Source organism: Cyanistes caeruleus, chromosome 17 (genome assembly GCF_971803275.1).
Source record: "Cyanistes caeruleus chromosome 17, bCyaCae1.hap1.1, whole genome shotgun sequence".
Taxonomy (NCBI): Eukaryota; Metazoa; Chordata; class Aves; order Passeriformes; family Paridae; genus Cyanistes; species Cyanistes caeruleus.
The window spans coordinates 15,917,112-15,942,514 of record NC_141717.1 but is presented as its reverse complement, the minus strand read 5'-3'; the positions used below and the strand labels follow the sequence as shown (position 1 = coordinate 15,942,514).

The window sequence follows — 25,403 nt, the reverse complement described above, 5'->3', positions numbered from 1 at the left end:
GGCATCCATCTGTCACCAGCCCAGAGCTCCTTTGGGAAGAATTTTAACTTGGGCAGAAGGAATCCAGATTTCATTTATTTTGGGGGTATTTAACAGGAGAGATTGATGTAGCACATATCCAGATTTCAGCTGGTCCTTCCTTGCAGCAGCTCCCACGGTGCCACAGGGGTGCTTCCAGTGCTGCCAGGAGCTGAGCTGTCCCAAATCCCAGATCCCAGATCCCAAATCCCAGATCCCAGATCCCAGATGCCAGATCCCAGATCCCATATCCCAAATCCCAGATCCCATATCCCAAATCCCAGATCCCAGATCCCAGATCCCAGATGCCAGATCCCAGATCCCAGGTCCCCAGTGGCACCAGCAGCAGGGGTGAGTCCCAGGAGCACCAGGACAGGTTCCTGGCCAGGGAAAAGGCAGCCAAGTGGCCGATCCAGGCTGCTGCTCCCCATTCCTGGCACAGGAACGCTGCCAAGGACGGTGCCACTGAGGCCAGGCTCTGTGTCCCAACAGGTGGTGGCCGCAGAGCACGGCAAGGTCACAGCCCAAACGCGAGGATTAACCCCCTGTCCTTGGCTTTTAAACATTTACCACTCTTGAGGGAGCGGGGATGCTTGCCTGAGCCTTGCAGAGGAAACGCTCCTCACTCAGGTGACAAAGACATGAAATATTGCTGAGCACAGGCCTGAAACAGGACAAAACAAAAGCACAGCCTTGAGGGAAGGGTTTCCCTTGGCTGGCAGCTCCAGCCTCAGCAGCTGCCGGGCGTTCAGAGGTGCCAGGGACACGCAGAGGACACAGCCCCGCTCTCAGAGCCATCACTGGAGATGAAATCCTCGGCACCAAGGTTTGCTCAGTAAGACACACGGAAACTCTGCCCGTGGGAAAAGGCGTGGGGATGAGAACAGATAAATCTGTTCATATCAGCAGACACTTATTTTTGTCCTTGTTTGGGCTTGCACCGATTTGTTAGATAAGTGACAATAGCAACTGTGTCAATTAGTACAGGAAGTGGTGGCACCAAACAAGACAAGGCTTCCAAAAATACTTTTTAGGAATCACAGAGAACGTTTCCCTCATCCATCCACCTGGGCAGGAAAGCCAGAACAGCCCTGTTTTATCCACCCCACGTTCCACTCCTCATTTCACCGTGCAGATCTGCCACTTTTCCTTTGCTTTTCCATACAAACCAAAGCACACAAAAGAGGGTCTGTACAGAAAACCAGATTTGAGGGTTGGATGATCTTTAATATCCCTTCCAATCCAAACAGTTCTGGGATTCTAAACCCAGACCACTCAAACTCCAAAAACCACTTAAGCAGATGCTAAAGGACATCACCAAGTACTGTCAGCACTCAGTCACAGAACCCTGGTTTGGGTTGCAAGGGATGCTGAAACCCATTGTGCCAGGGCCTCCCAGGGAAGAATCTCATCCTAAAATCCAATCTAAACCTCCTCTCTGGCAGTTTGATTCCCCTTTTTCCCCTCACTCCATGCTCTTGAAATCCTTCACGTGCTGGTCCATTTTAAAGACCAGAATCCCAGCTGCTGTCTGTATAAAAGTTATTGCAAAGTGTTCTGGTGCTGCAAGGGAAGACCCCAGCAAATCCAGCATCGGGGTCAGCTCGAGAAGAGCCATAAAGAGCAGAGCAGCTCCTGTGGCACTGCCTTATCTTCCCGTGTTTATCTCGGAGAGTCCCCGGGATTACACAACTGCTGCTGAAAGAGAACTTGCAGAATGATTTGCAGCTCGTAGCTGTGGCACAGGTGAGGTGACCTCTGGCCCTCCACTGAGCCCACGTTGTGTAAGAGTTTCCCCTCCAGTCGCTGCCTCGGTGCAGATGGAAATTTCCAGGATCCTTAATGCGGACTGGGCGTTGTCTGCTGGGGAGCAGGGACGGATTTGTGTCAGTTCTGCACTCACAGACTGGCGTTTGAGCGGGGAAAATTACCACCCAAGTAGGATGAAGCCATTCAGGCCTTAATTCTGCTATTTAAAATTCTTAATTCTGGTGTTTGGAATAAAATCCACCGAGCTCCCACAGAAGGGATGGATGCTCCTGGTCCCACACACCCCTGCAATGAGCTGGCCCCTGGCTGTCTTGTCAGCCCACCTGCTTCTCCATCCTCAAAAACCACAATCTCCTGTGCCCCAGCAGCTCAGAGACCTGGAAAATTGTGTAAACTCAGAATGGGGAGCTGGTAAATCTGCAGAGGGGCTGGAATACCAGCACTGCTATTCATTCTGCTGGGCAAGCCCTGGCAGGGACTCAACAATTTAACTTCTTGGAAGGCAATTTCTTCTATCCATCCTTGAAGAGTGAGCAGGGCACGCTCGGGGATGGGCGATGTGGCTGGGACACAGGCACAGGGCAGACCAGGCAGGCAAAGCCAGGCCAGCAGCCAGCACCGAGTGTGGACGGGCAGGGGGAGTTCCTGGCTCCTGCTGGAACAATCCGTGCCAGGGACCACTGCCTCACCTGGCCACAGACAGGGCCCAGCCTCCTCCTGAGCAAAGCTCCCCATCCCACTCCCCACTCTGGGGAACCCTTCCTGAGCACAGCTGCTCTGCAATCCCTCCCTGGGTGGGCAGGACAGGCTGCCCAGAGCAGCTGGGGCTGCCCCTGGAGCCCTGGCAGTGTCCCAGGCCAGGCTGGACAGGGCTGGGAGCAGCCTGGGATGGTGGAAGGGGTCCCTGCCATGGCAGGGGTGGAACTGGGTGGGCTTTAAAGGCTCCTTCCAATCTAAACCATTCGATGACTCTTAGAGATGAATTCTGTCGGCCCAGCAGCACCAATCCCCCGGGGAAAGGCCAGGCTGGAGCAGGAGGGAGAGGCAGAGCTCCAGGGGCAGCTCCAGGGATCCCCCATCCCACGGGCAGCAGCAGCAGCAGGCAGAGGCCGCCTCTCCTGCCTGGAACAGCCTCCTGAGCCAGCAGCTCCTGAGCTCCAGCAGCACCCTCCACATCCAAACATTCCCTGGAGAGAGCTCAGAGATTTGTTTCTCTATTTCAGTCAGCACAAGGCTGAGCACCGGGCTGCCCACCCGTCCTCCCCCACGAGCTGCCAGGGATCCTGCTTCCTTTGATCCTGCTGCAACCCCGGAGCACAGCCTGACCCAATTTCCTCACCACTGCTGCCAGCTCCGAGGAGACACTCTGCCAGAGTTCCTGGGAGTGATTTCCCTTCTCCCAGCCAGGTGCTGAGCAGCTGGGACAGGGCAGGGGCACCGTGGTGCCCTCACCCCACGGCAGCGGCTCCGCGCCGGGCTGGGCTCCCCACGGGGCAGCAAATTACACAGACACCCAAAATAGAACTGATGAGCACCAGGATCTGCCTCCTGCCAGCACAGACATTATTCCCAAACACAAAGGGATGAAATTGTGACAAAAAAAAGACACAAAAGGCTGATGGAGCTCAGGACAGCTCCGCAATGAGCCGCGCTCCAACGCGCCGAGATGAAAAATGCACCAGCTCAGGGGATGCTCCTCAGGTGGGACCAGCTCCAGGGGAACAGGTTTGGATGTTCCAGGGCAGCTGGGACTCCAGCTTGGCTCAGAAAGATGCTACAGGAGGCTCAGGGAATGTGGTCCCAAAGGGGATCTGGCTAAATTAAATGGATAATAGAGATGGGCTTTCATGCAACTCTGAATTCCTCATTTAATTCCCAAGAAATGAGCAGGACAGTGTTGGTGCATTAGTGACTGCTCAGGAAGGCTCCTGCAGTGCAGAGGGGCTCTGGTGGGGTTTGGGTTCATTTTTAACCCCTGAAGGAAAGGTCATTTCACAGGATGGGTTGGGTTGAAGGGACCTCAAAGCCCCCCCAGTGCCACCCCTGCCAGGGATCCAGGGACAGCCACAGCTCTCCTGGGCCTGCCAGCAACTGCTTTGAAAGATATTCCTGGTGAGGCATTGGGTGAGAGCAAAAATGTCACCAAACCAGACAGGAACAGGTCATTTCTAGCAAGAAAGACAGGAGACCAATTATAAATACTAAACATTTATTATTTTTCTCATAGGAAGGTTGCAAGATTCAATTTCAAACAACAGGACAAGGGCTTTCATTGCTGTTGGGATTCTGTTTTGCTTCTTTTAAGGGGAAAGAGAGAAGGAGGAACTGGTGTAAAGATACTACCAGAAGCAGTGCAAATTGAGATTAATTTCTTTCTTCAGCATCCCAGTGCTGAAACCACAAGCTAAGCCTTTCCCAGTTCAATCAAACCCATTTTCCAGTTTCTTGTACATTGCTGAACACAGCCAGGACCCTCCTTCTCCTTCATTCTTCCCCTCCAGGAACACCCAGCAGTGACAGTGAGCAGCAGTGAAGCCTGGAGAAGCCAACACACTTCATCAGAATCTGACCTGACCAGAACAGAATGCACAGAATTCCCTCCCTGCCCACCCAGGGCAGGCTCCCTCTGCTGCAGCTGCCCAGCGCTGCTCCCCAGGCTCCTGCCACCAACACCGGCTACACATCCACAAAAACACGGGAGAGGGAAACCAAAGAACCCAACAACACTTCACTTTCAGCTTTAAACTAAGGAAGGCAAGCTTTACACAGGAGTTACTGACACCTTGTGCACCGTTAGACAGCTGGGAACGGGAGGCAAGTCCTGCTCACAGAAAATGTTCCTTGAAACCACCCCAGGGCACCAGGCCCGTCCCCAGCAGCAGCAGCAGGAGCTGTCCCAGCCACAGCCCGGGGCTGCCACGTGCAAATCCCATCCTCTCCACGTCCATGGGGCTCCACAGGGCTCCCCTCCCCTCAGAAGTCGATGTTTGCCAGACCTGTGTGGAGAGAAAGAGGGATTTGGGGGAAGGAAGGAGGGTTTATCATTCCCTGCCCTTCACTGAAACCAGGTCAGCTACACACAGCAAGAAAGATGCTTTAAGAGTTAATTCATTTTTTTAAACTTAAACATAAAGGATTTAGTGTGAGGAAAGCAGGAAACGGGTTGGGCTGCACTTTTTTGGTTTTTTGACCCTTTTTTGATTGTGATTTAATTCATTTGATGAAGTCAATTTGCAGGAGCACTGGAGTTATTCATGGCAGAAGGAACACCACAACATTCAGGAACCTCAGGGTCTGCCCATGAAATGAAGACAAAGCAGGGGAAATCACCACTAACGAGGGCAGTAAATCCACACTGGATAAAAAAGCCCTGCTTTAGATTGAGCCATATCCATGTCCAGTGATGATCACCTTTGAGATCACTGCCTGTTTTAACTTCTCCCTGCACCCCTCAGTTCCCCAAACTGTCCTAAGCCCTTCTCTAACAACAGCAAAAGAACAATGCTGAGATCCCCAGCACAGGGGAACTTTGGGGCCTGAGCTCCTCTAAAAATGAGTTGTGTATTACAGTCCCCACTTCTCAGCCTGAAGGAATCCAATGCAGAACACGGCTTTTTGAGCTCAGAGCTCTGGAGGATTCAGGAGAGCACCACCACAAGGCAGCAGCTCTGTCACAGCAGCAGCAACAGGGTGTTGAAGAGCTCCTTTCACCAGTTTTTATTTGATTTCACCAGCTCTGTCAGAGGCTTTGCTGCCCAGCCAGGCTGCAGAGACCAGATCTATTCCTGTTTGCTGAGGAACAGTCAATAAAATCTGCTCTTGGATGCTCTGTCAGGAGCAGGGGAAGGGCAGAGAGGATGCAGCAATGATACAAGTGGCAGGCAGAGGTTTTCTGGAAAGACTGAAGTGCCTGAAATTGCAGCCAGAAGTAGAGACAAACTGACTGCAACAGAGTTGTCTTTCTAATCTGGACAAATACAGGCTGTGGCCATCCATCCCTCAGCCAAACAACCATTCCCCTCATTTCATCATTTCTTGGGCAGCAGCAACATCCAAATGCTACAGAAAGCCTAAATCAAGTCTCTCTCTCACAGAAATTCCAGTCTGGGAGAGGCAGAATTTTAAGGACGAAAGGAACATGTAGAAGAGATAATTTCAGAGGGAATACTTTTCCCTGGGGAGAAAGTGCTGTGAAAACTTCAGTGTCAGATGGCTGCAAATGGGGACAGAGCAGAGAAGCCTGGGATAAGTAATACAAATTTATTTTTGTGTTGTCAGGACACTGTGCCTTCATATACCGTGTGCCCATATGGCACTTCCCATGCATGGGATTTGTAAACCTTTCAATTAGCACTGATGGGATAAAGCAGGCAGTTATTTAAAGTAACCCATACGGCATCTTCTGGTGGAAAAACTCCAACTCCCCTGTACTGGACAGGCTTCCCACTTGGATGCCCAGAAAGCCTCCCAAGGCTGGGGAGGAACAATCCCCAGCTGGGAGGGGCTGCAGTCCTGGAGCAGGGGGGCTCTGAGGCACAGCTGCTGTGACATCCCAAGCCCAGCCCTCCCACAGGACATTTCCATGGCAGGATCACCCCCAGGAGAACATTACCCAGGTTGCTGCTGTCCTTGCAAGCCCAGCAGATGCAGTAGTGCTGCATCAGTTGTTCAAACAGTTCCTTTTCATCCAGGAATTCAAGGGCTTCTATTCTGCAAGAGTAAAACAAAAGTTGGGATTTGAGCTGGACTCTCAGCAGGATTTTCACTGAATTGTTCACTCCATGGGAGTGAAAACTGTGACCAGAAAGGCAGTTACCTCTCCAGGGAATAATTACAGGTATTTATCCATGATGCCACCCCTGTCAATGTATGGAACAAGTGACCCACAGGTGCTTTCAGCTCCTCATCCCTGGGACTCCCTGTTCCAGGACTCATCCCTGGAACTCCTCACAAAACCAGGGCTGCAACTGAGGCTCTGAAGGGGCCAAAGTTCCTAAGTGAACTCCCAGGTGTGAAGTGCTGCAAAGGAACACTCTGGGAAAGGCTTTTCTAAAGAAAAACCATTTGCCTCACTGCTACTGGAGGACAGAGTTTACATAACCCTATTTCCTGGCATGTGGAACAAGTGCAAGGAGCTGAACAGATCCAAGGTAGCCAAAAATGCTGCAGAGAAAGCACGAGCTCTGTGTCTTCACCAGTGCCATATGGTCCCACCACACATCCCTGTTCCTATTTAAACCACCTCTGATTTCCCCTCTCACCTGTTCAGTTCCAGGCTTGGAGAAACCCCCATACGTGAATATTTTGACCAAGGTAACTTGCTCAGCTAATTCCAACTATGAATGACTCACAGCATTTCACATTTCACATTATATCCCTCAGAAGACACTCCTTCAAATTTCCCAGTGTTTAGCATTTAATGCAGAAATATTAACAAAATCCAGGCAGATCAGTGACTGTTAAACAGCCTTTAGTCCCTGCTCTGAGCTCTGCAGAGCCAGCAGTCCCCCCCTCATGATCTCAACGTGTCATGGTTTAACCCCAGCCAAGATCTTCACAAGGAACATCTTGGGGACTGCAAAAAGTCAACACAGCATTTCTGTGGCATCTCCCATCTGCAGATTTCTGTCATGAGAGATGCCTTCTGTCACACCCAAATAAGCCACCACTACTTCCAGCCTGCTCCTGGCAGCGTTCACCCTCTGGATCATCAATCCAGGGATTATCCTGGAGCTCTGCAGAGCTTCAGGCTCAGCAATGCTGTGTCTCCCTGGGCAGCACCTGCCTGCAGCGTCCTCCCCGTTACACTTGGATGGGAAGGACCTCGGAAATGGTGTCTGCAGATGACTTTTGGGTCCAAAAGTGGTACCTTTTGACATCAGCCTGTGGCAGGAAGCTGTACACCTTCATCATATCGATGGCACGGGCGTTTTCCCAGCCATTAACCAGCAGCCGTTCCCTCTGGAAAACAAAGGGCAGCACAGCTCTCACAGGGTTCCAGGGAAAGTCCCTGAGGACGGCAGGACAGCGTTGCCCTGTAAGGATTTCTCTGGGAGCTGACTGAGCTGTGCTCTGAAGAGCTCCCAAGCTCTTCCCTAACCCTGTGCTGCTGAGCTGTGCAGGGTGAGCCCTGAGCAGGAGCTTCTGTGCAACACTGACATTCAGCAATCAAAGAGAAGCTCTGGGGTGACCTAACTGTGGCCTGCCAGGACCTGAAGGAGCCAACAAGAAATGTGGAGAGAGACTGTTTACAAGGGCTGGAGTGCCAGGACACAGGGAATGGCTCCCACTGCCAGAGGGCAGGGCTGGATGGGATTTTGGGCAGGAATTGTTCCCTGGCAGGGTGGGCAGGCCCTGGGATAGAATTCCCAGAGCAGCTGTGGCTGTCCCTGGATCCCTGGCAGTGCCCAAGGCCAGGCTGGACAGGGCTGGGAGCAGCCTGGGAGGGTGGAAGGTGTCCCTGCCACGGCAGGGGTGGCACTCCATGGTCTCTCAGTCCCTTCCAAGCCAAACCATGCCCCGATTCCACAATAACGTGGCCAGCAAAGGGCTCAGTGGGTCCCTGCTGAGCCCCCCAGGGCACACTCACATCTCAGAGCCAGGCTACCACAGCCCAGCCCCAGCCCCCTGAGCTGTGCCCTCACCTGAGAGTCCAGGGAGCTGCAGAGCTCCACCCCGGCCAGGTTGCACTGCCGGCGCTGCAGGTTCTCGATCATGATCTGCCCAAAGCGGTCCCTCATGTTCACCTCAGGGAGAGAAGGACACAAAAGTGGAGACAAAAATGTTCCCCCTTCCCAGCACAAGGGAACCGTGGGGAAAAGCAGGAACCCGCTCAAACCCTTCCAGCTCCTACGTCACAAAAGGCACAGCAGGGCAGTGAGTGGCACGGCCTCACAGCAGCTGTCACTCCACACTCCCTCCTCATCCTCCTCATCCTCCTCCTCGGGAGCTGCCCCAGGGACAGGGGCAGGGGACAGTGCCCAGGGGCAGGGGACAGTGCCCCAAGAGCGGGGGACAGTGCCCAGGGACAGGGGACAGTGCCCAGGAGCAGGGGACAGTGCCCAGGGACAGGGGACAGTGCCTCAGGGACAGGGGACAGTGCCCCAAGAGCAGGGGACAGTGCCCAGGGACAGGGGACAGTGCCCAGGGACAGGGGACAGTGCCTCAGGGGCAGGGGACAGTGCTCCAGGGACAGGGGACAGTGCCCAGGGACAGGGGACAGTGCCCCAAGAGCGGGGGACAGTGCCTCAGGAGCAGGGGACAGTACCTCAGGAGCAGGGGACAGTGCCCAGGAGCAGGGGACAGTACCTCAGGAGCAGGGGACAGTGCCCAGGAGCAGGGGACAGTGCCCCAGGAGCAGGGGACAGTACCTCAGGAGCAGGGGACAGTGCCCAGGGACAGGGGACAGTGCCCCAGGAGCAGGGGACAGTGCCCCAGGGGCAGGGGACAGTGCCCAGGGACAGGGGACAGTGCCCCAAGGGCAGGGGACAGTGCCCAGGGACAGGGGATAGTGCCCCAGGGACAGGGGACAGTGCCCCAGGAGCAGGGGACAGTGCCCCAGGGGCAGGGGACAGTGCCCAGGGACAGGGGACAGCGGGGCTGGCAGCACAGCTGCTCTGCTTTCAGCCCTCACTAACTCCCCCAGCCCTGCAGCAGCCATTTACAGCTTGCAGGATCCTGTCACTAACTCCTGGAGCCACCCAGCTCCCCCGAGGCAGTGCTTTACCTCCACAGGGAGACACAGGGCTCATGCTGATGTGCTTTTTGCTCCACTTTGCCAAAGAACACAGAGGTAATTATGTAATGTCATAATCCAGAGCCAGCACTCAGCATCGTTTCTTTCTCCTCTGCTTTAGCTAAATCAATATTCTATGGTTTTTTCCACGTATGGATTAAGTCTCAATTATTTTGCTTCAACATAGTCCAGAAATTGTCTTTCAGAATAGCAGTATTTTCTCTATATTGGGCTAAGCAAGCTACAAGTTAAAACACATTACTACAGAAATTCAGCAGAAACTGCTGTTTCTACAAAAGGACATGGCCCACTCTCATTCCTCAACAACTCCCACCTACGAGAGCAATTTTAATGCCAACAATGCAGGTCTCAAAATGCCCCTTTGGCTTTACCTGCTCATAATTAATAACCATGGCCACGGGGAAGGTGCTTGCTGCCCACTTGAGCAGGTTTGCAGACTGCTGGGGGGTCATGTAAACCAGCACACACTCGGCCACCAGCAGCGTTGGCAAACTGCAAAACAAGAACCAAAGGAGAGTGGGATTTCCAGCAAAAGAACGAGAAAAAGCTAAAAAGGATCGTGAGCAAGCAAGTCACTTCGTGTCCACAGAGTTTCCTGAAACAGCTCCATCTTTTATGAACCAGACACTGAAGTCTGAATGAAATCTCCTCATCACATTGAGTAAAACTGGGATTTCTGGCAGCTGAGAATTAATGAACTACAGGAGACTCCCGTGGTTGTGAACCAGGGATTTTAGGGATCAGTCTCCCCAGAGTCAGCCCTGAGCACAGAGCAGTGGGCATTCTCCAAGTCCTCTGTGACAGCAGGAACTGAGGTGAGTTAAAATTCCCTCTGCAGGACAATTGTGCCCTGTGGGCACAGCTCACAGTCCTGCAGAGATCAGTGAAACCAGGCATTAATTACAAATTGAAAAAAGAAAGTTTTCTCTTAAAAAAAAAAAAAAAAGTTCTGAGAAGAATTTTAATTAGACAAATTTGTTCACTTATCTCTAAAACAATTTTCACATATTATTATCTAACAAAATGTAATCTATAGTTTGCACGTTGCCTCTTCCCCCTCCATCCACAAAACAACAAAAATAGACATCCACACAAGTGATTCTTCTTCACAATTATTGAGTTTGCTTTTAATTGCTGGAATGAAAGGGGAAAAAAAGTCACTAGAAGCAGGAGAAATTCCACAAGGAGCAGCAATGTAGGCAAGCAAGGCAACATTTCAGAGGATGGAAGTGTAAAGAATTAAATGGCAATTTGATGCATTCTGCTTCCCCATATGCTCTCTCCCACCCAGCCAGATCGCTGCTATTTATATTGCTTAGATTTTAAAGGTCTGTCCATCATCCACTCAAAAACTCAACTCCTGCCCCCCCAGAGCCTCATGCTGAACAAGAAAACCCCAGAGGAGCTTTGGGATTCAGACCCCAAGGACTCCACTGCAGTCCCACCCAAAGGTTCAGGGAACAACAGGGGTTTAAGAGGAGGCCACAGAAAATAATTACAGAGATAAAACTCAGAGAATCCTGGAATGGTTTGGGTTGGAAGGGATCATGGGGACCAGCCAGTGCCACCCCCTGCCATGGGCAGGGACACCTTCCACTACCCCAGCTCCAAGCCCTGTCCAACCTGGCCTTGGACAAGGGATTCCACAAGCTTCCACTGAAAAAACCAAACCAAACCAAAACCAAAGCAAACCAATGGAAACCCTATGATCTTACTGTACATCCAAGCTGTGTTTTTTTAGCTTTTCCTCCAGATCTGATGAGAAACGGAGGTCTGCCCCCACTATGGAATATCGACTGGAGTCCAGGCTGTGGGAATCTGCAAGGCAAGAATTTGGAGAGACTAACGTTAAAAATGAGAGGCTGCTGGAGTTCTGAATCCAAAAAAACTACACAGGAGCTCATGGATTGGGAGCCAAAGCTTGGTGTGTTGTACTGAACTCTGAGCAGCAAACTCTTCCCCTTCAGACATGAATTCCCTTCCCAGTTGTGTTTTGCAGTGCTCCATCTCAGCAGACCCTGCACTGAGCCTCTCCCTCTGCAGCCACGCTGAAGCAGAGAGGTTATCCCAGCCGTTACCATGGCTCCCAGGAATGCAGAGAGAAGGAAAATGGCAAGATTAAAGGCAAGATTTTTGTTTTGTTTGGAGTGTCTTCTCAGATGGCACAAGGTATGTGTATAGGAACTACAGGAAAGTACATCAATTTCTGAAAAACTGACAATATTTCAAATCTTAATAACATAATCTTAATAACAAGATTATTATTATATCATATAATGATATAGCTATATCAACATCAATTAACTATCTATGTAGTTAAATAATAAATGTGGGGAGCAGATATGGACTTGGGGCCAAAAGAAGTTATCATTTAGCCTTTTGGTATGATTTAATGGTGGTATTTAAGGAAAGAGTCAAATTATTGAAGGGACTCTGAGCAACAGATATTCCCCTGGGATACAACAGGATCCTGTGGGTTCTTGTGGACGCATCCCAGCACGAAGGAGGGACAAATCCCAGAGTCCAGGGAGCCCCTGCCATGCTGGCACAGCTGGGAGGAGGCAGCAGAGCCTCCTGCCATCAGGAATTCTGACACCCAGCAGCAATGAACGCACCCAGAGGAGCCCAGTGCCCACAGGAGGCACTTCCCAAGGGCTCCACCAAACCCACCCAGAGCCAAAGCCCTGCAGGAATACTGGCATGGCTCTGGAACACCTCAGATATCCTGGAGGGGGTTCCAGACCTCCCTGGGCAGCCCCTTCCATAGACCACCCTTTCCATGGAGAAATTCCTCCTGGTGTCCAAGCTGAGCCTCCCCTGGCACAGCTTGAGTGAGGAAAGAAGCGAAGCCAAGTGGCTGAAGGGACAGGATGAAAGGGGTTTCCATTTCAGGAGAGGGGAACAAACAATCTGGGGACAAGTGTGGGTTTTGCCAATTATTGTATCAAGCACTGATCCAACATTCCAGAGGATGCACCTCTGTTTAGTTTTCAAGTGACCACCTCCCTGAAAGAGGCACCAGCAAATGACAACAGCTGCCATTCCAGCAACACTTGGGAGCAGATCCAGGAATCAGAAACAGTTCAGAAAGAGAGTTACAAGGGAAAAAAAAAGAGAAAAAAAAAAAAAAAAAAAGTTGTGCGGCAAATGATTCAACATTTTGAGTCAAGGCTTTTTCCATGTGCATGTTCTGTAATAGCTTTACTACTTCCCACACCCTTCTATTTAAGTGATTACATCAAGGCCATGATAATGGCATCAAAAAAAGCCACCCAAAAACCCCACCACACACAGGGAAGTGTTTAAATAGGGATTGGTTTCTGTCCATGGATACGGCACAGCGAGCGTCAGCCACCACAATTAGTAGGGAATTAATGCCAGCTCCCTGTCCAGCTTTGGAGCTTGGACACACAAATACATCAGTAAAGAACAGAAATAAAAGCCAGAAATAAACCTCAAAACTTTTTAAGGAGAGAAGGAGCACAAACACACCAAGGTGGAAGTCTGATCCGAGCGTTTTTATCATAAAATCCCAAATTGGTTTGGATTGGAAGGGACCATCCAGTGCCACCCCCTGCCATGGGCAGGGACAGCTTCCACCGTCCCAGGCTGCTCCAACCTGGCCTGGAACGCTTCCAGGGATCCAGGGGCAGCCCCAGCTGCTCTGGGAACCTGTGCCAGCACCTCCCACCCTCCCAGGGAAGGAATTCTCCTCAGTAGCTCACCTAAATTCCCCCCACTTCAGTCTGATCAGACTGAACAAGGCAAACCTCAACTGCTCCATCACCTCCCACTTCGGGAGCAAACAATCACTGATGGCAGCTGCAACTGCCACTGTTCCCAGCCTGGAGGCCAGAAATCCATCCCCAGACAGCCCAAAAGCTGCAGCACTGCTGGGACATGGCTGGCACAGCTCTGCCTCACTGCAGCTGGAGACTCTGGGGCTGGGCTGTGCAGGGCTGCACTGGGATGTTCCCTGGGGGTCCCTCCCCACTCAGGATGTTCTGTCAATTATGAAGACACCAATCTGCTGCCCAAGATCAGCAGCTGTGCTGCCAATGGATTTTACAATTCCTGCCCATCCACAGGGCAGCTGCAAAAGGAAAACCAAGTTCCAGCTTGGCAGCACAGTCATATGGTCCCCATTGATTTCTTCTGAGGAACAACAGTTTGTTTTAACTGGATTGATTTTGTGTGTATGTTCAAGCCCCTGTGCTCATTCTCACTGCAGTGCTGTGACTCAGGCCACAATGCTGGCACTGACATTTGGTGGCTCAAACCACTGAAAATCCCAAATTGCAGGTACCAATTCCTACCCAGGCACCACCACCTCGTGTTGGTTTCTAGTGAGGTTGTTTGGTTGGGTGTTCTCCTCTAGAGAGGGGATTTGTGTGGGACAAAGATTCTCTCTGCACTTGGCTGAAATGAAGGTTTGAGAAACACCAAACTCAGATTTAATTTGAGAAATGCAAGGGAGGGGGGAGAGAAGGGGAGAAGGATGAGCCCCACAACTCCACCCACCCCACCCAGGCTCTCCTGGCCCAGGCTCAGGGTTCAGCTCTCCAGGGATAATCAATAGAGAATGCTCTGGGCACACACTTGTATGTTTATTTTCCATGGCTTTGGCACAGAGGTAACAACACGAGTGGTTCCAATTTCACAGTCATAGAACAAGACAAGCTTGTAGTAACTGAGTAGTAGCAGGAGCTGCTTGTAGCTGCCTTTTGACCTCAGCACATTGAATCTTTTCTTCCCAGCAATGTTAGGAGAAGAAACTGCTGTGCTGAGGGAGCCCTCCCTGCTGCCAGGGCAGCGCTGCAGCCTCCAGGCACACCAAGCTCTTCCTCTGCCACAAGAATCCAGCTTTCTTCTCTTACTCTCTTCTCACATTAGTGCAACAATTTCCTGGAGGTTTTCCAAGAGACAGCATGCAGGATACTACTGACTCAAAGTGATTTCATTAGGATTTTCAGGCTAAGGTCTCTGGCAGCTTTACAGAGCAGCAGCCTGTGCTGCATGCTGCTCTGCCCCAGCTCAGGCTTCACTCCACCAGCCCAGCAGGGCACTGCCACACACCCAGCTCGTCCTGCAGGCTCAGGGTCAGCCCCTGCAGGTCCCCCTGACACCCACCCTGGCTCACAAGGAAATCTGGGGATGGAGGGAAGCTCAAACAACCAAGCTGGCCCAGAAGGTGTGAGTGGCACACCAAGGGAACAGCTCACCAGGGGCAGTTTGTACCTGCCCAGAGCTGCAGCACTGCCCTCCCAGCACCAGCAGCATCCCCCAGCAGAGCAGGGAACCTTGAGAATGATCTGCTGGGTACTGCCCCAGGGCTGCCTCTGCTTTCCCTGGGGCTGGGACGGGCTCACCTCGCTGCATTCCTGGGCACCACCTCTGTCCTGGAGCTGCTCTGGCCACAGCTGCCCAGCACACGCTGCCCTGATGCCACTCAAGCTGAGCATTGGCAGCAGCTCCTCATCCAGGCTGAGCAGAAAAGCTGGGAGAGAACCTGAATTGTGTCAATCTGCATTAGCACAGCTCAAAACCAGAATTCCAAACCATCTAAACAAATCATTCCTGGTACATCAGGGACAGGAGTGTGAGCTGATGTGGGGAGGAAGGCACAGGGAGGGACAGGACTCTAAAATCCTGCTCCACATCCCCACAGGAAGGAGGAACATTTGCCTACCTGGCAGTGCTGCTCCCCTGTGCCAGGTGGAATTCCCAGAACACTGCACAGTCTAACAGCTGTGCCAAAGGTGCCCCTAGGATGACACCCAGCCTTCCAGAGGCCAACAACAGCTCCAAAGGAAGAGTCGAAGAGAGGAAACACTTCTCAACACTGGCACCTAAGTTATTTCCTAGCTTTTTCTCAAAAATACTTAAAATCACTTTGTATTTCTGGGCCATTACTGAGCTCATGCTTTCATCCATCTATTTATTCTAATACCCAGATCCTGCAGGAAGGCAGCAATAATCATTTACATGTGAGGCACAAACTGTTTTCCCCCCATGTGCATCACTTTCTATTAATCCACATTGAAATCATCATCAAGTCACTAATTTCACAAGATACTTCTACAGTTCTTTACCACTCTTCAGAGTTTGGATTTGCCAACAAGCTGCCACTTACTAATCACTGTATTTTCCCAATTTTTTCTTAGTGTTGAACAACAACATACCCTCAAGCACAGATCTCCATCTCCTCCATAACAAAAATTAACAACATATGCTCGCCCTCCATCCCAGCTCCTCATCCATATGAGAACCATTCCTTCCCCACTGTGCCATTTCTTTGGCAAACTTTGCCATGGGACACAGTCAAAACACATTCCTGAAATCCAAGCACTGTGCTGATGTCCTTTTCCAATAGACAGGTTGACTTAGAGAGCTCCAACAGATCTGGGAAGCACAACTTACCTTCCCAAAAGCCACGGTGACTCTTCCTCAACACTTCTGATTCCTGTGTTCCACAGTCTGTCTGTTAGAGCTCCTATGATCTGTTCAGTCCTCCTGGCTTGGGGCTCCCTGGATTTCCCCTGGAGCCCATCTGAGTCACAGCCACAACCTTCCAGCTGCAGACAGTTTTAAATGAGAGGGCACAGACCAACCAGCAGCTGAGAGAATTCCTTGACGAGTTCCTTTAGATCTGTAGGAACTCTCTGCTCATCTGTTTGTCTAGCTATTCCAGCACCTCTCCTGCTGGCACATCCCCACAAAGCAGCTCCATTCATCCTCAAACCAGAGCTCACAGGGATCTGACCAGTGCCTGGGGTCACCTCAAACTGGAGTTCCACAACACTTCCACCATCTCCACACGTCCTGGACACACTGCTACACCCCCAAAGATCCAGCAGAGCCTACATCAGCCTGGCAACAGCAAGGTTGAGGTTTCAACAGCCAGCACTGAGAAGGAACCAGAGGAGCAGCTCCAGAGAAACCAGTTTCACCAGTACACCCCAGTGCTGTGGGAACTGGCTGTTAACAGCCCTAGATTCCAACAGTGCAGGCTGGTAAGTCTGCAGGTGTTTTGCTGCTCCAGATGTTCCTGCAGCTCTTGAGGAACACAAAGGCTGCCCCTGGCATGGACTGGGGGTGCCTCTGGGCCAGAGCTGCTGCAGCAGATCTCCCTGGGCTCAGGTGGCCCCAGCAGGGCCTGCCTGGAAGCTGGGGGTCCCCAGGAGTCCTTTTCTGAGCTGGGGCTCTGGCCTTTCCTCTTTCTCCAAAGGTACAAGGGAGATCTCTGCCCTCCAAAGACATCTGCAGGGCTGGGAAGTGAAGACCCAATGATGTGCAGCAGTAAAATCTGCAGGATGTGCCCAGAGCCCGGGCTACAGCTTGCCCAGGGGCCACAGGTGGTTACTGCAGGCTCTGCCAGGGCCACACCTGCACACACAGAGCACTTGCTGTGGTGGGTGTAGGGAATTACTGCCCCTCCTAAACTGTCCAAGGCAGCTGCTACAGCTCAGCATCTGCACTGAGAACACAAACTCAATGGAACCCAGGGAATTTTCCACAAGTAAAAAGGTTTTCAAGTGCAATCCTAGCACAAGCATACAATTCCAGAATGACTTGGGCTAGGAGGGACCTTAGAGACCATGGAGTGACACTCCTGCCATGGAGGGACAGCTCCCACTGCCTCAGGCTGCTCCAAGCCCTGGCCTTGGACACTTGCAGGGATGGGGAGTCCACAACCTCCTGCTCCATAATGAGCTTAGAAAACAAGAGAGTACAGCCACACCACTCCACCTGAAATTATTATCCTTTTAATACCAAAATGTAACAAACAGCACTCACGAGCCTGGACTGTGCAGGCTGTGTTTCTGCTGTGAAAACTCTGCTAAATGTAAAGATTTGTACTCTTAATGAGACAGAAAGCAGATAAACACTCGACAGATATTTTAATCCAGTATCCATGCCTCTCTGTAGCACTTTTTCCTTTCCTGTGACAGAAAAGGAACTACATATGAGAGAAAAAGAAAAAAAAACCAACAACTTTCTGCCAGAATAAAACCACTTAAAGAGAAGACATTTCTAACATGACATGGAACAAATGGGCAAGAGTCTGTAAGAAAAGAAAAAAGCCTCTTTTCCCTCCCAATTCTCTGTCCAAACAGCATTTCAAACATTAAAAGCCTGCCCACATAGCAGAACAAAATGATCAGAAAAGTTTTAAAAGTGCTGCAGTACATCACTGACTGAGTTTGAAGATGACTCACCTATTAGAAGAGAGTCCCCTGAATGGGATTCCATAATTGGTTTTGACAGGGGAGGTTTTGATCTGTGGGAAGAAGGAAGAAGCATCTCAGAGCAGTTAAGCCTGTTGAACAGTGTGCTTACAGTTTTTTTCTTATCATATATATATATAAGTGTGTGTGTCTGTGTGTGTGTGTGTATCAAAAGCAGCCAAGGGAATATCTCTGCCCTCTGCTGGAAAGGAAAACCTTTGCAAGTTTGGTGAAGTTTGAGCTGAGTTTCATACACAATTTCTTCAAGTTTGGAGAAAATCTTCCAAGAGAAATCCAGCTGCTCTGTAATGTGTCCTCAATAACCCTTAATGGATCCATTCCTACAGGATATTCCCATGCTGTCCTGCCTCCAGCTGATCTGGCACTTTTGGGAATTCAGCACTGTCCTCAACACTAAGAGAAGGCTTAATCACCTCTGCCCTAATTGAGTGTCCCTGGCACACAGCAAGCTCTGCTTGGTTCCCTAAAGCTTCCACACCTCACCTTCCCCAGCCTGGGACAGTGGCTGCAGAGCCTGCCTGCTAATGAACCTTTATTCAAAATGAAATTCATGGAATGGTTTGGGAAAGGACCTCAAAGCCCATCCAGTGCCAGCCCTGCCATGGCAGGGACACCTCCCACTGTCCCAGGAGCTCCCAGCCCTGTCCAGCCTGGCCTTGGGCACTGCCAGGGATCCAGGGACAGCCCCAGCTGCTCTGGGCACCTGTGCCAGGGCCTGCCCACCCTCACATCCCAGAACATGAAGAGTTTCTCAGCAGAGATGAAATAATGACACAGCCAGTCTCCCACAGCTGAACACAGGCCTCAGACTTACTTGATATTATGTATTTTTCTTGCAACGATCATTGGAAAATCCACTTCAAAATATTTTCTAGGGAGAAGATTTTCATCCTGGGAATTGCAGGAAGACACTAGAATTAGGGACACTCAAGTTTCACATGCACAGGACAAGACAGAACCTCAAATCCTGAACAGTTCTGGTTTGGCTTACGTTGGCATTTGTATCAGTGCTGTGACAACGTCCCACAGATTAAAACCCCCTAAAATCCAGCAAAAATTGGCTGAGAAACATCAGAATGCCCTCTAAGAGTTAAAGAAATTATTTAACACTTTATGTAATCACAGGATCCCAGGACAGCAGGGGGTGGAAGGGAGCTTTGGCGCCCATGCAGCCCAAGCCCTGCCCAGGCAGGGTCACCCAGAGCAGGTGACACAGGAACGTGCCCAGGTGGGGCTGGGATGTCACCAGAGAGGGAGAAAAATCCAATCTGATCTAATCCCAGACACCAGGTCACTGAAACACACACTCCAACCATGTGTTCTGGGGAGCTGGGAGAGCACAGCTACAGGAATCTGCCACAGCATTTACCCCACAGCCTTCCAAGGAAAGAACAAGGCATGGTTTGCACACCCAGACAGTGACCACACTCCAGTTCTCCTCCAGCCCACAGCCAGAGCACCAGCACACCAGCCTGCCTGGACTACAAAAGAGGGGAGAGCTCTTCATTCCATGCTGGCAGAATTTCCCAGCCTGGTGGAGAAGCTGTGCCAAGTCTCTCCCCTTTGTGATGGATGCTGCTGCCTGTTCTGGCTGTCAACCCTGGGTTTTGAGATGAAAGCAGCACTCAGAGCACTCAACGCTCCAGGAACTGGCTCCCAGCTTCTGTACATTCATTACACCACACCTGCTCTCTGCAAGGACAAAGAATTGGAATTACAGGCCCCACTTCAGCTTTTAAAATCACCGTTACCAAAACAGGACATTGGCAGAGATTTTATAGGAATGCAGGTACGATAAAAGCTTCACATCTCATGGAAAAAAAATAAATCAGAGTTGTCTCCCTTGCACTGATGGAATACAGTGAATTGTGACCAAGCAAAATGCTCCTCAGGCTTCCCTCCAGAACCCAAATTTACCAATGTAAACGCTAATGAGAAGACAATTCACTCAGAGGTGTGTTCATCCAGAACAATATTGTCATACAACACTTGAATAACTGAATTTCCATGAATTACACACACACACAAACACTCCTGTGCATGGAACAGGGTTCCCAGAGCAGCTGTGGCTGCCCCTGGATCCCTGGAAGTGTCCAAGGCCAGGCTGGATGGGGCTTGGAGCAGCCTGGGACAGAGGAAGGTGTCCCTGCCCACAGCAGAGAGTGGGACTGGATGGTTTTCCAGATTCCTTCCAATCCAAACCACTCTGTGATTCCATGATTTCCATGAATAAACTCACAACTGAAATCCCAGGGGACGTGAGGGAAGTGTGGCAGTGGGTCAGGGAGTGATCCTGCCCCTGCACTCATCCCTGGTGGGGCACAGCTGCAGGGTCCAGTCCTGATCTCCAAGAAAGACCCAGAGCTGCTGGAGAGGCTCCAGCAGAGGCCACAGAGAAGATTTGGGGTCGGGAGCATCTCTGTGATGTGAGACTGCAGGAGCTGGGCCTGCTCAGTCTGGAGAAGGGAAGGCTGAGAGGGGATCCCATCAATCCATACAAATCCCTCCCAGGGGTGGCAGAGGATGGTGCCAGACTCTGTTCAGTAACAGGACGAGGAGCAATGGCCACAAACTAAAACACAACTTCCACCTCGATGTGAGGAAGAAACTCTTTCCATGAGAGAGGAAAGAGCAGAGCCCTGGCGTGGCAGAGCCCTGGAACAGCTGCCCAGGGAAGGTGTGGAGTCTCCCTGAGGAGACATCCCAAACCCACCTGGACACGTTCCTGTCACCTCCAGGTGACCCTGCCTGGGCAGGGGGCTGGACTGGATGAGCTCCAGAGGTCCCTTCCAAGCCCAGCTCTCCTGGGATTGTGTGAGAGCTCCTGCTGTGCTGTCCCCCTGCCCTGTGAGACAGAGCCAGCCTGGAGCAGCCCAGAGCAGCCCCCCACAGGTCCCCCAGCCCCGTGTCCCCTGCCAGGCCTGTCCCTGCAGCTCTCCTTACCTTCAGCCTCCAGAACAGGGTGTCCATGCCAGCCCCAAGGTTAACAATCTGACAGTTGCATTCTGTCTTCTCTAGGAAAGCCTTGATCAGGTAACTGACCCCGTGCACACGAGCATAATAACCTGCAACACACACAAACCCTGTTACTGCCACACAACACTCGATGTTTAACACTCAGCAACACCTCCAGGCAGTCTGCAGGAAGAACAATGCCCTCTTTTCAAGATACCTAAGGGCTTTTGCTTTTCTTTTTTTAATTACAAACAAAACCTCATGCACTGATGAAACTCAGCTCCTTGGGTAAATGGAACTTTTAGTCAAGTTTCACCTCAAGCAGAGCAGAATAATTCTACAGCTGCAGAGACCCAACTGTCCTGGGTCAAACCAACACTTCTGACTGCACAGAGGAGTCAGAAACACTGGGACACACAGAGACAGCCCATTCAGAACACAGAGAGCAAAGGAACAGAGTTTTGATTCACAGATTGATATTTAAGAGATCAGCTACAACACGGAATTTCTGCTGTGAAGACACCTTGTCTCAATTCCTGCACACGTTCCCTCCCTTCCCTGACTCCCAGCGTGCACAGGTTTTCTCAGGACACGTGAGGTGTCCCCATTCCAACTTGCCTCTGTTGATCTCAGGTGCTTTCCTTTCTTTGGCTTGTCTCACAAAATACTGGATGTAAGGGTCCTTCCAGTAGCCAACACTCACAGCAAACCTGTGCAGCAGCAGGGAAAAGAGAGGATGATGAAATGAGGCCACCAAAATTTACCCTAAGAGATAGAGAGGCTGGAAAAGTCCCTCTGGCCTGGGTGTGCACATACAGACATGCTTTAAAAACCTGTTCTCTTAATTCAAGTAGTTCCACACATATATTATATGAAGCTTAGTTAGAAATTTTAGCTGTTGCCATATTCAACAAGCATCTCTTTAATGGCTGCTTCACTATTGGATGAAATTTTGCAAGCAAAGACCCAAATCTCAAATATTCTCTCCTGGGGGACCCAGAAGATGAATTGTTTGTCTCCAGACACACAAATCAGGCTTTACTTCTGCACACCGTTACATGACAAGGCGTTTGCACTTATCCCAGAGCTCCTACACATCACTTTAGCACAACGTTACTGTTTTAACACAACTTCTGAGTTTTCCAATTGATTCCGAAAGGAAAACTCTCCACCCAAGCATCTGCTGCTACCGAAGCCAAAGGGGCAGCCGGACCGACCAGCAGTAACAGAGCACAAATTCACACGCAGGCACAAGGAAACTCATCCCGTTCCAGAGCGCATCCTGCAGCAGGAATCTGGAAACTTCGGGATGTTCCTCCCTGAGGCACCCGGAGCTGCCCACACCGCTCGGAGCCGGGGCTCGGAGCAGCCCTGCCCGGGGCACCGGGGGGATCTCCCGCACACGCCCCGGGCCCGGCTCCGAGCGTCACCCTCAGCCGCGCCCGGGCCACGGAGCCCCGCCACCGCGAGAGGCCGGGGCCGCTCCCCCGGAGCCGCCCGAGCCGAGCCGTCCGCACTGCTCAGCCCCGGAGCTGCGGCCGGTGCGGTCGCTGCCCCCGCTCCGGTACCGTTTGCAGACGGACGCGTCCTCGCAGGTTCCCCGCACCGCCTCGTCCGCCTCGTCGGGGCCGGCAGCGGCCGCCATGGAGCGTGCGGGGCCCGGCCGCTGCCACCGCCCCTGCGGCCCGCCCCCCGCCGTCCCTCATTGGGCAGCGCCCGCCGGAACTCGGCAGCCATTGGTCCGCGCGCCCACCCATATGCACAGCGCCCAATGGGAGCGCGCGGCACGCAGCGCCTCGCCCAGGAAGCGGCGGCGGGAGCGCGAGGCGTACCGGGAGCTGTAGTCCGGGAGCCGCTCGGCGGTAACGGCGCGGATCCGCGGCTGGGGCCGTCCGGGGACGGGCGGCCCCGACCGAGAGCTCGCTCCGGCCGCCCCTCATAACGCTGCAGCACCCGGTGCCACCGAGAGAGCGGCGCAGGAAGAGCCGCGGCGCCGCGCAGGAGCGGCATCCGGGCTGCGGGCGGGACATCCGGGCTGCGGGCGCGGATCAGGCGCGGGGCGGGGGCGGGGCCGGAAGCGGCGGGGGCCGGGCCGGGCCGGGCCGGGCGGGCGGTGCAGGGGCGGCGGCGGGGCCGGGGGCGGCCGGGGCACAGCGGCGGGGCCCGGGCAGGCCGGGGCAGCGGCCGCCGCCATGAAGAAGCAGTTCAACCGCATGAAGCAGCTGGCCAACCAGACCGTGGGCAGGTGGGCGGCGGCGGGACGGGCGCGGGGGGCTCCGCTCCGCAGGCTCGGGGGGATCGCGGGGAGGGCTGAGGGGCGGCGGCCGCTCGGGGGGAAGGCGCTCGGTCCGTGCCGGTCCCGGGGCTCTGGCTCGCCTCTCCGGGGGTCGCAGCCACGCCGGGCGGTTCCGCCGGGCCTCGGGGATCCCGGGCCCCCTCCCCGAGCCCCCGGGGCCATTTGCATCGGGCGCTTCTTGGCCGCGCTTCGGCGGCATTCGCTTCCTTTCTGCCGGTTAAATTGGAAGTATTTGCTCTATTTCTTGCTTTCTCTCACATCTAAGAAGCCATCAGAAGGTGCCTTCTCCAGGACTTCATTGCCTCCCCACTCAATTCTAACAGAACTATCAGGAGCCCTGTAGGTACAGCTGTCCCCAGTTTCCAGCTCTTGGACTCTGGGAAGGTTTTAACTCGGTGGAACAAATCTGTGCCCACACGGGGAAGTGCCCTGCAGCAGCAGCTGTCCCTGAGCTAAACATGCAAATGTCACCGCACTGCTTTTCTAGCAGAAGTTAATGCTTTCCTGCAGAAACTTCCTTCTGCTTTCACTAAAGATTTAATCTGAAAATCAGTTCCTATATTGAGAGTATAAATTGAAAGTCTGTACTGATACTGAAAGTATAAACTTATTATCGGAGTTTATGTCTTGGTGGCCTCCTTTCCAGTAACTCCCTTAACAGGGTGTTTGTTTTGCTTGGAGCCCACACAACCCCTGGCAGGTGTGCCAGCTAATAAAGCCCAAGGAGGAGATTTTTAATAGGTTTGTTTTGCTATTAAAGAGGGAACAACTTCCCGACCAGCCTTGTCCTCTTGTTCCTGTTTCATATGAATCAATGGATTTTTTATGTTGTTGGCATTCCCTGTTTGCATGTGTTGGCCCCACAGCTCCAAATCCCGAGTGGAATTTGGAGTAATCCGGGTTGTACTGAGCAGGATAAACAGCTTGGGGTGTTTTGTGCTTCCAGGGGCGAAGCTGAGCGTGGAGCAGCGTTGGGAGGTGTGGGTGGGGAGCTGGCAGTGACCTTTGGCTGTGCAGGTGAGGGCTGTGGGGCTCAGGTGTGGTGTCTGGGCAGGTTCCTGTCACACACCTGTGCCACAGAGTCTGGGGTGCCCTGGCAGCCGGGGCATGCACGGGCTGGGGGCAGTCTGGTTCCATTCAAATGCAGACACTGCTGTCATTGGTTTTCATTAAAAGCTCTATAAATGACACCGAGTCATTTGGTATTCATTAATTGTGACTATTTCATGTTGCTCACCTGCTCACATTCCACGTGCAGGACCTTATTTTGTTTCCCAGAGTAAAACCCTGTAGTAGGGATGGCCTTTAACAGGCCTTTCAAATCTGCTTTGAGAAGCACTGCAGGACTCATGGAAGTCATGGCAGACACTCAGCAGGATCTTACAGGCAGTGTTATATGTTCTGTTGAGTTAGTGAACTCGTTTATTAGTTTTTTGCGCAGGGACTGAATGAGGAGACGAGTCCTGCCTCAGGAGGATCCCTGTGGTTGTGTGCAGAGCTGGTGGCTCGGTGTTCCAAGGCCCTGGATCCTGGGGGACCCTGCAGGGAAGGAGCTGCTCCCCAGGAGAAGCAGCGTTGGGAGGCGTTTGGGATCTGTGTCACATCCCCTGGGGCTGGTCCCTGCCTGGCTGCTGCTTCTCCTGCTCTGCTTTTCCCTCCCTCAGAGGTTCCTGGGGTGTGGGAGAGCAGCCTCCTTACCCTGAGCTCAGCAAGGCTGAGTGGGGCTGTTTGATTGAGGAGTGACACTGCCCTTCTTCCAGCCAGCTTCCAGAGCTGCCATCCTGGGCCTTGGACCCCAAATAGCAGACCTGGCATCAGGGAAGTAACATCTTAATATGGGAAATAAGGAAAGATGGGCAAGAGCTCCAGCAAAACCGAGGAATGGCGTTTATGAGAAGCCTGTGAGTCCACAGATGGAATTTATGGAGTTAGGAAATACATGTAGGAAACTAATTAAAGAGGGGATTAGCTCAGTGGAACAGGATTCCACAATAATTAATAGATGTGTTAAATATTTTGCAGCAATTATCTCATGTCTGTTCTTGGCTGCCTTAAGTGTTCAATCTGCTGCTGAGGATTTTATGTTTCATATATTGGACAGATTTGTTGTCAGTACTGCTGAGGGGAGCAGCACAAGCTCTGGGAAACCTAAAAAGTGAAATATCAGAGCTTGGGCCAGGTGACTGAGACACAGCCTGGCACTGGAGATGGCATCACAATGTTCTCAGGGCAGCCTTAGCTGGAGGAGTGAACTGGGAGTGCCAGTGTGTCTTGGTGCTGATGGCATCCTCAAGGCTTTCACATCCAGTCAGGATAATTCCCAAAAAGCAGGGCTGGGACCTGCAGGTGAGCAGAGGCA

The 25,403-nt window shown here is 52.1% G+C and overlaps 2 protein-coding genes and 2 long non-coding RNA genes across 21 annotated transcripts in view; 3 read left to right on the top strand and 1 right to left on the bottom strand.

Annotated features, from left to right (window-relative positions):
• Positions 1 to 3,980: 3,980 nt before the first annotated feature.
• LCMT1 (leucine carboxyl methyltransferase 1) lies at positions 3,981 to 22,431 on the bottom strand. Of its 3 annotated transcripts, XR_015277278.1 has the most exons (12): positions 22,317 to 22,431; positions 21,367 to 21,458; positions 20,737 to 20,858; positions 18,608 to 18,684; positions 17,764 to 17,825; positions 11,260 to 11,362; positions 9,916 to 10,036; positions 8,433 to 8,534; positions 7,658 to 7,749; positions 6,401 to 6,498; positions 4,571 to 4,784; positions 3,981 to 4,324 (listed from the first exon to the last, which is right to left on the bottom strand). XR_015277278.1 is itself a non-coding variant. In XM_086854003.1 (11 exons), exons 1-11 carry the CDS (start codon positions 22,391 to 22,393, stop codon positions 4,762 to 4,764), a joined length of 969 nt encoding a protein of 322 aa, XP_086710129.1. In that variant the 5' UTR covers positions 22,394 to 22,431; the 3' UTR covers positions 3,981 to 4,761. The 3 variants fall into 3 exon arrangements, 2 of the variants coding, with proteins under 2 accessions (XP_086710129.1, XP_086710128.1); XM_086854003.1 differs by having other exon boundaries at positions 3,981 to 4,784; XM_086854002.1 differs by lacking the exons at positions 3,981 to 4,324; positions 4,571 to 4,784; positions 6,401 to 6,498; ... (2 more) ...; positions 9,916 to 10,036; positions 11,260 to 11,362 and adding an exon at positions 14,406 to 15,041.
• Positions 11,626 to 12,700, top strand: LOC111936198 (uncharacterized). The gene is made up of 2 exons (XR_002868071.2): positions 11,626 to 11,713; positions 12,532 to 12,700. It is a non-coding gene; the product is annotated as an uncharacterized LOC111936198 (long non-coding RNA).
• On the top strand, positions 16,160 to 19,829 carry LOC147650091 (uncharacterized). The gene is made up of 2 exons (XR_015277279.1): positions 16,160 to 16,557; positions 16,773 to 19,829. It is a non-coding gene; the product is annotated as an uncharacterized LOC147650091 (long non-coding RNA).
• Positions 22,432 to 22,836: 405 nt separating the features above from the next.
• Positions 22,837 to 25,403, top strand: part of ARHGAP17 (Rho GTPase activating protein 17) — a 40,401-nt gene continuing 37,834 nt past the window's right edge. For 14 of the 16 annotated variants that reach the window (XM_086853990.1, XM_086853994.1, XM_086853997.1 and 11 more), the window contains exon 1: positions 22,853 to 22,993. In XM_086853990.1, the coding sequence (XP_086710116.1) occupies positions 22,941 to 22,993 (53 nt within the window). In that variant the 5' untranslated portion in view covers positions 22,853 to 22,940. Of the gene's footprint in view, positions 22,994 to 25,403 lie in introns of all 16 variants that reach the window. The other 2 variants (XM_086853979.1, XM_086854000.1) reach the window with 2 other exon arrangements.

Bases quoted from the DNA above. Each gene is read 5' to 3' on its own strand.
- LCMT1 (XM_086854002.1), bottom strand. From the start codon at position 22,393: ATGGCGGCCGCTGCCGGCCCCGACGAGGCGGACGAGGCGGTGCGGGGA. The intron at 21,459-22,316 runs GTACCGGAGCGG...GCTGCTGCACAG, and splicing joins GACGCGTCCGTCTGCAAACG to GTTTGCTGTGAGTGTTGGCT. The intron at 18,685-20,736 runs GTAAGGAGAGCT...TGCAATTCCCAG, and splicing joins CCCTGTTCTGGAGGCTGAAG to GATGAAAATCTTCTCCCTAG.